Genomic DNA, 12308 nt, shown 5'->3' with positions numbered 1-12308 from the left:
AATTAAACATAATCACCAGGACTGCTACAGCCTTTTTGTGTTTGTTTTTTTTTTTTGACTACTTATATCCCAAATAAAGATGAGAGAGATGAGGAGACACTTCATGACTACATCTCAAAATTTTTAAAAAGGGATCATGAAGTGTTCCAGCATGCAGAGCCCACTGATCCTTGGAGACTCTGTGGCCTTTGAAAGAGTCATTTCTCCCCTTCTGTTTCTCTGAGTCACAGGAAACAGAACACCCTTCCATTTATAAAAACACAAAAATCTTTAGCACTTACAATAATGACTTCAGTATTTCCCGCATATCCTTGTTTTCACATTAGAACTGTGCCTTTCAGGTTATTTGACTGCATTGACGGGCTTCTTCTGACTATCAAGGGAATGTTCCTTGGATAATTATATCTGTTTTTTTCTTTGAGAAAGAAATCCATGCCCTAGCCTCAATACCATCCTACCCTTGATCTAAAGGTGATGGAAACAGTTATTGGCAATCTTGTTCCATAGCCCTGGTCACAAAAGTATGCCACATTCTTGTTCAGAAAAAAGATCTTACATATATATACTAATGTGTTGTCATGGACTCTCACCAGCTGCAGTATCGCAGGTCCAGAATCCTGAGAACAGGTCAGAAAATCTCCCTGTGACCAGGACTGACCAATGTACATGGTTAAACCGTATCACAAAGGGACTTCTGAAGCGGCTGATGACAGAGTTTGGAAGTTTTTCGTATTTCTTAGTCTTCCCACTTGTTAGATGTGGATTGAAGACTGACATCTTCGATGTGGATTGAAGACTGACATCTTCTGAAAACATTCTTTATGACAATGGTAAAAAAGCCCACAGACTGAAGATAAAGCAGAGCAAGTGTGTAGAGCTATTATTCTAACTGCAAATTTCTGTGTCTATTTTTGCTTCGTTTTGTGGAGTGTATTTTCTTATTTTCACAGGTGTCAATCTTCATCTAGGGACTTCTATATTTGCTGGCAGGCAACCTTAATTCTCTTTTAATGACTTTTTCTCTTAGTGAATCAATACTTAATTTTAAAAGGTCTTCCTTACTTCCTAATTGTCTCCTTTATTTTTCTTACTCAAAGGCACATTTAAAAAGGAATTCAATAGCTCAGCTATTTCAGAAGCATTATTACATTCCATACAGAACTATATGAAATACAGAATATATTATATTACCTCTAGAATCAGGACTGTTGATTTTTCATTTTAAACTCTACTTTCCACCTATTTTTATATTCCTAGTCTCTTCTATTCCTCTGGTTAGTATTAAGCAGCTCTGGCTATTTGCTGTTCTTGGCTCACCCTGCAGTTTTAACTCAACCAGTATTCTGGTTCTCTTCCCTCCAGTTTCTTCCCTCCTTCCTTTCCACAAAATCTAGCCATCAAAGGCTATGTTGACAGCTAGTTATGAAAAGATTAGCATGTTCCATACTGTTGGTACTCAGTGTAATCATATCAGAACAAAACCCACTTTGGTATACTTGTTAATGCATATTTTATGTCTGGGTTTCAGTCCTGTGTTCCTTTTGTTTTGGTATTTTTAAGGCATTCACTCCATCACAGAGCTTCAGCTCTGCACTTCAAATGAAAAGCTGAGCAGAACTATGTCATAATCAATTGAGATTTAGTAAATAACTTTGTCCACTGCAAACTAATACACTAAGAACGAATGCACTGTGAATAGTAAGGTTTCTTTTGATTTATGTCAGTTCTCTCTCTGTATCTCTCTCCCACTCCTGAAAAAACGATTATATGCAAGAAAGAACAAACGTGAAGAAAAATGAATTACAAAATAAGAAGCTTTGTACTTTATAAAAACAAAAAAAACCCACATTTCCCAAAGAGTATTTTAATTTTGTGAGCAGCTCTAAAGGTAAACATTCTGCTGCATTAAAAAGGCTAAGAAATGAAATCAGAAACACAAGGTTGCAACTGAGTAAAATCCATTGCCCCAGATAAGTTATTTCATTTTCTCATGTACCTGACTATTCCACAGACAACAAAACTGAGACTGTAATAGAAATTAGTGATTTCTTCAGTATCTTCCTCGCTGAAATCACTTTCCATTTGGAAATAAAATGTTGAAGTCTGTGAAAGAGTATGAGGCCAGCCAAAATTAATATTGTCAATCATCAAAAGATGTGTTTCTGATTTTCAGCAGCAGCGTGTTCCAAAACTACATAGTGCTATAGTCACATTTAGTTCTCACCTATACTATCACATTAAGCAACCCTGGAAAGGCTTTCTTGCTGCCTTTCAGATCTTCAGGCTGACAAAGTAAGCAAAATGGATGACACATTGTTTTGACAGCTTCAAGAAATAGGAGAACTGGAAACCACACCTGAAGAAATTCCACACTGGACCACATATCCTGTAGAGCTCACAATTTCAGCAGCAATGTGTTCAGGTGAGATGAGAGCAGCATACTACAGGTGAGTAGGCTTTTGGCCAATGGGTGATTCTTATGTGTTGTAAACAATGTTACTGATAACATCACTAAGTACATAACTACAACGGGAGAGAATTTGAACCCAATTTGAACCCACGTTATTTTATTTTAAATATATTTTTCATCTATACAAATGAGTTTTCAGGTAAATATCAACCCTTTTTCTACCTCCATCAGAAAAACAAAATATTTCCTGCATGAATTCAAATTGTTTTCCTTCTTTATATAAAACTTGCTAAAAAAAAAAAAAATAACTGTTCCCTTGGAAATAGTTCTGAAAGGTTACTGATAATCACTATAAGGAATGTTTCCCAGCACTACCTATCAGATTTTCAATATTCATACTAATTTCAACTCATCCACCTCTTGGTATCTCAATATAGGCAGAAGTACAAGTACCTTAGGGAAGATGACCACTTATGTAACTTACGACCAGACTGCTTTATCAAAATAATAACAAATGTGAACATTTACTGGAGTATCAGTAAAATATTTTGTATCTACACATAGGGTGCAGTAATTAATTATTTTAGAAGAATGAAATTCAGCCTCAACCACCTAAAATCTCTTGCGTAGTCAGACATAAGTAGCCTCTTTGTATAAATTCAAGAAAATAGCTTGCCAAGAAACTTTAAAAACACATTATTTAAAAGGAAACTGGTGACCAAGGAGGTGAACTAGGTAATGATGGATCCAGGGCTATAAACCCTTATGAAGAAATATAACCACTTCTTATATCATGAGCAGGCTATAGCCATTTCATTCAAATTTAAATATATGGATTTTGAAGGAGTAGATGCAAGTCTACTCAGATTACAGACAATGCATAGAAATATCTCACTAGATCCTCAAGCTCTACTGCCACCATGGCATCCACATGTACCCAGTGTGGCCTGGAACTGGGAATACTCACTCTCTCCAAGAAGTCATTTCATATTTGAAGTATTACTCAGCTTGCCTTAATTTTTTAAAAATGAGCTTTTGGAGATTTGCAGAATAATGATTCTGCTTTATTTTGTCTTTGAACTTCAATTTGGCAGGGAGACACCCTCCACACTCACACACACACATTTTTCACATCTTTTTGCATTCACTCCGCATTTGATTGAAGAGTTAATTCAGCTCCACTGAACAATGATAGATGTAATGAACAGAAAGGTCTTCCAATGTGAGAGATATTCTTCTCAATTCTTTCTGACAGGCAAGGGATGGTAAATAGACAAAACAGAGTCAAGCTAGGCAGCAAACTTGTAAAAAGAATGACTTTGGTAATGTACAAGGACAGCATGCACATCAATGAATACTTACATAAATGTCTGCACCATAAAATCCATCCTGGTATACAACACTGCAAGGATGCACACACAAAGAAAAACATCCATATTAGTGCATTTCCACATGCAAACGCCACCAACCCCTGCATAGCTGAGGTTAGTCTTGTCACAAGAACAGAGGGAGGGGGAGGGAAGGCACTATTCACATTGGTGAAGGAGGTTGGTAGAAATTATTAGAAGTGAAACTGTACTGAACACAATTTCATAAAGTATTCCAAATGCTTAGTTAAAGAGAAAAGCATGGCAGGACTGGAAAGTACTTTTGATAAAGTTTTGGAGTAGAGATTTCTTTTGGTTGTTTTTTTTTTTCCTAGAAAAATTTTCAGTGGGCCAATCCTAAAATCACTTTTAAGCCATTAACACAATGCTATCTCTTGATCCAGCAATCTTGTCCAGCAATTATAACAACCCTCTGAAACAAAGCAGTAGCTGTCATTACTTAGATTACAAAACACAGTATAAGTTCATATGGTGAAAGGAATGTGTGAAGTAATTTTATGGTGGTATTCTACCCATTGGGTCAAGTCTCAATACCTCAGCGTACTCAGAGGACTGCAGTGCTGGCTTGATACCCACTTGTGATAGTGGCAACAAGTCTGTTTAGAATGTTATAGAATTGTTCTTGTTATAAATATTAACCTTCTTCACTTTATCATTTTACAGCTTTGGCAAACACACCAATGTTCTGAGCTCCCCTAGAGTTTTGCTTGGATACTACTTCTTAAAAAAAAAATGCAGTACTGTTATATTGCTGTTAACAGTTTACCCAGAGACTGCTGCATTTCAGCTCAGATAAAATGTCAGCTCAGATTTCTGATTTTAAACCCTTCAGGATAAATGACACAGTATGACAAAGATGGTTTCAATGATTACAATAACTTGAACTACACAACAGCGTCCTGCCAATTACACTCATTACCCAGGTCCTGCAATTTGATATTCAGTTGGCAGTTCTGCAGCTTAAAAATGGATATTCTCAGTATCAGAATCAACCCAACTTGTTTCGAGAGCTAAACGTGAGAGCTCACAATAGGATTTTTGCAACAATGCTTCATTTCAGGAATACTATTATCTGGGAATAACAGTTATTACCAAGTGGCTAGACTAAGCTGTTTTGCAATTCCAAGAAGAATTTTCATGTCAGAAATACAACTGATCTATTGAGGTCACCGACCAAAACCCACAGGGCTGAGCTGGTATGTGTCTGAGTCAGAATCACTTGAGAAAAATCATAAATATGCATACATGCACACAAACCACATTGATAAAACCACATTGATGATAGAAGTTTGTTATGGAATAATAATGTGTGAAAACTCATGGCAGATCTGCCATTTGCTTCCGGAAGGTCAGGCCTTTACTCGTGTATTTTTCTATTTATTATGTCTGCAGAGCTAAATATGCCAAACCTGTTCTGCAGTGGCATCTTTAGAGAGCTTGCTATGGACAGTGTATTGCATCTTCCTTTTGGTTTTGATATTCTCATTACTTTAAAACATCACATGCTTTTCTTATACCTGTTTCCATGGAAGGCATAAAACATTCCACGTGACTGTGAGGGAGAAGTACACAATTGTGAACAAGGTGGAAGGAGTTTTATGAGATGATATACAAATGATATATTTCAGTTTTCTGAAGATGGAGACCCCAAAATCACAACCCTCAGTTCCTCATAGTCCTGGAACAAGGTGGAGGAGATGGGCATGAAGAGTGAAGCTGAGCCTGGAAACTTTCATAGATTTTTCAGAGAATATTTTCTCTCTTTACTGTTCTTGTAATTCATTGACTCCTGTGACTGAACCTTACCAGTGGAGTCAAGCTTTTTTCATAACAGCACTCCTCATCAGACGGACAAAGTAAAACACCAAGAGCTATAGTTTGCTCTTGTGATTTTTTTTTTCCCTTTAGTATATAATTTTCCAAAGGGCAATTTGCTTGGCTTATCACCTCCTTTTCTCTCTCTGAAGCAAGAGGCAGAAAACAGATGATAAGTCTCAAACACAGGCAGAGACTGGTTGAATCAGAGAGGAACCCACCTCACCAGAGCTCTTTATAGCTCTTATTAAAAAACTGCCTTGGCAGACAGACAAATCTTGAGCTCCTTGCAAACCAATGTATGGTCTGGAAATAGCCACATGACTGAAATCTGAATTACTTCAGATGATAGGTTAACGCACTACCTGGAGGCATTAAAATAAGAACAACAAATTTAGAAATTGAAGGGATTTATTCAGTTTTATTTTACGATTTTACTGTGCTGAGAAAAAACTCAGAGAAGAGAGACATCACAATTTAATAAGAAAATGTGCATCTAAATGACATTATATATAGCAACTGTTTCCTGGAATTATTTTTCTATAAATACAAAACTGTTTTCTCACCAACTATTATACATCTGCTTTGCATGGGTCTAAGCTGCTCGATTTTAGTCTCTGTGTCTTGTAATCATTTTGTAAATATATTAAGACAAACTATTTACTAGTTTAGATTCCACCTTTATTATATCCTGCGAGGACTACATCTGTCTTCATTATCATTTTTCCATCCTCATCTTTCAAAAAGATTGGGTTGCATAATCTGTCAATGACATACAAAGACAGTTCTCGACTGCACAAACCTTAGTTCAGTAACTTCACAGCAACTGAGTATAAATGGCCCTCAGCCATACACACAACCTGAACAAGTTAACATAACCTAAGGCAGACTAAGTGCATGGAGGGATTGATTTAGTGCAATAAAGGGGCATTGCAACCCTGATTTCATTCATGGCAATATGAATCATGGTTATAGTTGGCTCTTTCTCCTCGATCACAACTAAGAGAACGCACCCAAGGAACAAAAGTTCCCTGTTTTCTGATTGCTGGTAGGGTTATCTTCGCTGCCCTACACATATTTGTCAGGCTTCTGGTCACGGAAATCACCTTTTATATGAAACCTCTTATATGAAGACTTTACAAAACAAATAATAGAAGAGATGCAACTACAACCTTATTTAGAAAAAAAACCCCAAAACAACACAACAAACCAAAACCCACCAACAGACAAAACAAAGAAGCAAAACAAAGCAAAGCAAAGACTGAGAATCAAAGCAACAGCTTTCAAAAGTCTAACAACATAGCTTTGCCTGCTGTAACTATAGAACTGAACCTCACGTATAAGGCTGTTCTGACTTTTTAGAATGTCTCATTATAAGTTCTTGTCTTTTCAGTCTCAACATTTTCTGCCATGAACAAGTTATATTATCTGCTTTGAAAAATTAATTGAGGCCATTGCTGCAAAGAATAATGCTGGAAGACATAAATCACAACGTGCTGGCAAAAGCTGTGTTTTGTTCTAATCGTTGCAGATACATACAAAGCACAGTCCGGTGCAAGAGGAAGTTTCTTTGAGCTAAAAGAAATGTATTGGAACAAACCATAACCACTGCAATAGATGTTGCAGCTTGTATTAATTATCCTTCTTTCTCAAATTCGGAGTAAGGTCCTGGAAAATAAAGCTTCTTTGAAAATTTATAATTGGTTAGAATGTAGCACTCCAAAACAATCACTTTAACAAAGGGGAACAGCTTCTGAATGGTCTCTGTTACTTCTCCACCCTCCCCAACCTGACAATTTTATTTAGGGTTGGGTTTTTGTTTCCATTCTTCTTTTCACAGAGAAAAAAAAAAGAAAAACAAAACAAAAAACCACATATTGCCATCCCCTGTTTTCCCAGGAAAGACATCAGAGACGGAAATATGGGCTGAAAGGTAATTCTCTGTTAGCTTCATCAGAACTGGAAGGAGCAGAGGGGAAATGTGAAGACCAAGTCATCACACACTAGACTTGTGAAGAACATTAAGCAAAGGATGCTGGAATAGAGGGGCTTTTCACTGGTTTTACTAATACTGCTATCTACTACTATCTGCTATACAGTGACACTGGGTTTTCTTGATAGCAGTATCAAGATGAAGCATCATATTCAAAAGCTATTAAAGGTACCAAAATCAGACCAGCTGCTTTCAGAAGCCTGCCAAAGACAACAGAATTTGCTTCTTTTTCCTTTTTTTTGGCAATATAAGTATTGCCAAATGCAGCTTATGCTTTAATTAAGAAATTTCTTACACCTTTAGTAGATGCTTTGTCAATAGATAATCCTAGAAAAACATAGGCCAAGCCAAGAAGAAATGGCTTTTTACAGCGATGTCTTTTTAAGTTTTATCATTTAAAATCGATTTTGTACTAACCCACTATTTTGTACCTGAAGAGAAACCTGCAAGAATGGTCAAAAAGGTAGAAAGTTCAAATCTTCCTACATGGAAGCTGTCCCGGGGAAGAAGGTATGAAAGGAATTTAGTCAGCTTAAAACAGCAAGTGCTTTGTTCAAGTCACCAATCTTGCTGTGAGGTTTCTGGAGAAACCCCCAAGATGCGCAGGCAACATCTCACAGCTCCACAGCTACAACCTCCTGACAAGCTCTGCTTTTTGTGAGCCTCTCCTGCCATATGCAACCCAACCATCTCTTTCTTTGCTTCCTCTGCAGCACAGATTTGAAGCTGAACTCTCCACACTCTTCACATTTCAGCATTCAGCTTTCTCATGCAAATGAAACTTTACCGCCTCATTTCAGTTTTGGTAGGTTTTCATGGTACATAAATGATTCAGGTTGCACACTGTAGTATTTCAAGGCATATGAAATGATATCACAGATGCTGAAAATTAAGTATTTTTCATAAGCTAATAAAGAAGATGCTATCTCAAGGAATTAGTGAAATGCCTCACATGCCAATAAAGGATCCATTAATTATACAGAGCTACATATCTCATGGACACTGGTTTCATTTTTAAATGGTGCATTTTAAAGCACGTGTGTTTTTCTTTGATTTATACAAAAAGCATTGGCTTAAATATGAAGATACTCAACAGTTCTCCTTAGAGCTGGTGAAGAGAGCTGTGCATACAAACCACACTAACTTGTTTTGCCTGACGACTACAGCATCTACTAGGTTTCCTTACAAACTGGGGCTTGTGGCTACTTCTTAACTTTGTTGATAAACATTTTTTAAGTTTAACTCTATTGTGGTCAATGGAGTTAAACCCAGCTGCTGGCCGGTCACAAGTGGTGTTCCTCAGGACTCAGTGTTTGGATCACTTTTGTTGAATATCTTTATTGATAATCTTGATGAAGACATAGAGTGTGTCATCAGTAAGTTTGAAGATGACACCGAGTTGGGTGGGAGTGTTGATCTTCATGAGGGTAGGGAGGCTCTATGGAGGGACTTGGATAGATTGGATCAATGGGCCAAGGTTAATGGGAGGAGCTTCAACAAGGCCAAATGTCAGGTCCTGCACATAGGTCACAACAACCCCAACCAATGCTACAGGCCTGGGGAAGTGTGGCTGGAAAGCTGCCTGTCAGAAAGGGACCTGGGGGTGTTAATCGACAAGTAACTGAATATGAGCCAGCAGTGTGCCCACGTGGCCAAGAAAGCCAATGGCATCCTGGCTCGTATCAGAAATACTGAGTCCAGCAGAAGCAAGAAGGTGACTGTCCTCTTGTACTCAGCTCTTGTGAGGCCACACCTCAAGTATTGTGTCCAGTTTTGGGCACCACAACACAGGAGAGACGTCAATGTGCAGCGACCAGAATGAATGGTTGCCACGTAAGGAAACTCTTGGATGTGTTTACTGATGGCTTACACAAAGGAGCATGAAGGTGAAGCATGTAGTCAGTGCTGGTGAGGCCACACCTTGAGTAGTGTCCAGTTCTGGGCACCTCAGCACAAGAGAGATGTGGAGGTGCTGAAGCCAGGGCAGAGGAGGGCAAGGAAGCTGGGGAAGGGCCTGAAGAACAAATCTTATGAAGATTGACTGAAGGAGCTGAGGCTGTTTAGTTTGAAAAAGAGGAGGCTGAGGGGAGATCTCATTGCTGTCTACAACTATCTGAAAGGACATTGTGGAAAGGTTGGTGCTGGTCTCTTCTCACAGGTAATTAGTGATAGAACAAGAAGGAACAGCCTCAAGCTATGACTGGGTAGGTTTAGACTGGACATTAGGAAACATTTTTTCATGGAAAGAGTGGTCAGGCATTGGAATGTGCTGCCCAGGGAGGTGATTGAGTCACTAACCCCAGATGTGTTTAAAGGTCACTTGGATGTGGTGCTTGGGGATATGGTTTAGAGGTGAACCTTGTATAGAGCAGGGTTATCGGTTGGACTTGGTGATCCCAAGGGTCTTTTCCAACCTGAACGTTTCTGTGTGATTCTTTGTGAAAAGCTCACAGCTCCTTTTTCCTGTCAAACAGGACACCAGTGAATGAGAACAAGGACAGATTCCAGGGAGACCAAACAGGCTTCTGTTACACAGCAAGGAATCCTGAGGTACTGCTGCTGAGATGAACACCAGCAAGCAGCATGTCAGACTAGTCTCAGCTTTACAGTTGATTTCCAAATTTAAAGCAAAATGATTCAGTTTCAGTCCCAAAACTTTGCAATATAAACAAGTGTAAAGATAATTTTAGATTAAGTATTTTATTTTGGTAATAAGCTAAGGTTAATGAAATAAAACGAAAAAGGTAATTTAAAACTTGAGCTTCACATTTTACACTTACATGTAGGTCTTGTTTTGAAACGGAGTATTTTTTCTAATTAAACACTGTAGGAATTTAATGAAAATTTATAATTAAAAATGTATCTGTCATTATACAAAATAAATGTCTCCTTTTGTTTTTATACTAATGATAGAAAGTACTTTAGGATGAAATTGTTTGCTTTACTCTAAGGCTGGGCTCCTTCCTGGAATGAAAAATGAGAAATTGCTACTAAATGAATTGCAAAATAGCATTCAAAGATTTTTCCATTTTTCTTATCAACAAATGATATTCCAAGTTGTTTGCTTCCTTCTGTAAGCTGATACATTTTCTGTGATCTCTTTATTATCTCTGTAATTTTCCTTGACTCCTATTCCAGTTGTGACTGAAAATCACATTCTTATAATTTATTTTCGTTGATTAAGGATTTTCTTCTGATGAAAATCCCTTTCTGCCTCTTTGACAGGTCAGAGTACACAGTAGGTAAGCACAGAACAAAGCAGTACAAAGAAATTCCCAACTATGTTATAGTATCAGTAAAGTTACTACCTCAAGAAATTATCTCAGAAAAAAGCTTTATTAATCCAACTGTGGATCACTGAAAGAGAGATATGTGTTATTTCTGTGCTGATCCATGGACTACAGAAGTTGGAAATTTGCTTTATGTATGGAAAAACAGGCCCTTATTATAAAGCATAGGTGGATGGAGAAAATCAAACCTGATCAATATCTGAACAAAGACCCAGCTAAATGATGACAAAGTTTACTAACTCAAAACTTACAAAATCATAGAATCCTTAAGGTTGGAAAAGATCTCCACAATCATCAAGTCCCGCCATCAACTCAACACTGTCATGCCCATTAAACCAAGACCTGAAGTGCCATGTCAACACAGTTTTTAACACCTCCAAGGATGTTTACTTTCAGTAAAGCAGTATTTTCCTAATATCCAACCTAAACTTCCCTGGTGCAACTTGAGGTCGTTTACTCTTGTCCTGTCACGACTTACTTGGAAGAAGAAATCAACACTGACCCGGCTCCAACCTCCTTTCAGGAAGTTGTAGAGAGCGAGGTCTCTCTTCAGTCTCCTTATCTCTAGACTAAATAATCTCAGTTACCTCAGCTGATCCTCAACAGACCTGTTCTCCAACCCCTTCCCCAGCTTTGTTGCCCTTCTCTGGACATGCTCCAGCACCTCAATGTCCTTTTTGGAGGGGCCCAAAACTGAACCCAGTATTTGAGGTGTGGCCTCACCAGTGCTGAGGTCAGGGGCACAATCACTCTCCTGCCCCTGGCCATGCTATTTCTGATACAGGCCAGGATGCTGTTGGCTGCCTTAACCACCTGAGCACACTGCTGGCACATGTTCAGCTGGCTATCAACCAACACTCCCAGGTCATTTTCTGATAAGCAACTGATTTTGGTGGGAACTTCTGCAGAGCCAAACTGTGTTAGAAAACATACTGACAGGTGTGCCTGGCTTACCATGGGTTCACCTCAGACATCTGGAAGTCATGAGGACAATGAGATGTGACATGATACAATGCATGGCTCCCCCTGCACCTGACTTTAAGGATAGGTCATGAAGGTAATAGATGAGGTCTGTCAAACCACCTTGCAGAAGAATGTCAGAATGCTGAGCTGACCTCTTGGAATCTGGCTCCAAAATACAGATGAACCTGACTGGACTGCAAAATTTCCCTATTAATTTACAACAGGAGTTCATCAACAACGGCATCTAACTTACTACCTCAAGGTGCTGCAAGGAAGCAGTACAATTACATCAGAGTATCTATGTATTACACTTGGAAATTTAATTCTTCCTGCTGAGCCCCTGTACTAACAAAACTATAAAAATTGATATAACACATGCATATACACACAGAGCACCCACATGTGGCCCCTTAAAGTAAAGTAAATTTAAAGTTACTTACTGTTGTGGA

The 12308-nt window shown here is 38.3% G+C and overlaps 1 protein-coding gene across 10 annotated transcripts in view; it reads right to left on the bottom strand.

The window, feature by feature from the left end:
• Positions 1 to 12308, bottom strand: part of RBFOX1 (RNA binding fox-1 homolog 1) — a 1190001-nt gene that overhangs the window by 35842 nt on the left and 1141851 nt on the right. For 7 of the 10 annotated variants that reach the window (XM_054391093.1, XM_054391094.1, XM_054391098.1 and 4 more), the window contains one exon: positions 3773 to 3812. The exons of the other annotated variants lie outside the window; for them this stretch is intronic. In XM_054391093.1, coding sequence (XP_054247068.1) covers positions 3773 to 3812 — 40 coding nt within the window. The remainder of the gene's footprint in view (positions 1 to 3772; positions 3813 to 12308) is intronic. 10 annotated transcript variants of the gene reach the window in all.

This window comes from Indicator indicator, chromosome 22 (assembly GCF_027791375.1).
Source record: "Indicator indicator isolate 239-I01 chromosome 22, UM_Iind_1.1, whole genome shotgun sequence".
Taxonomy (NCBI): domain Eukaryota; kingdom Metazoa; phylum Chordata; class Aves; order Piciformes; family Indicatoridae; genus Indicator; species Indicator indicator.
This window is presented reverse-complemented; position numbering and strand designations above follow the sequence as displayed.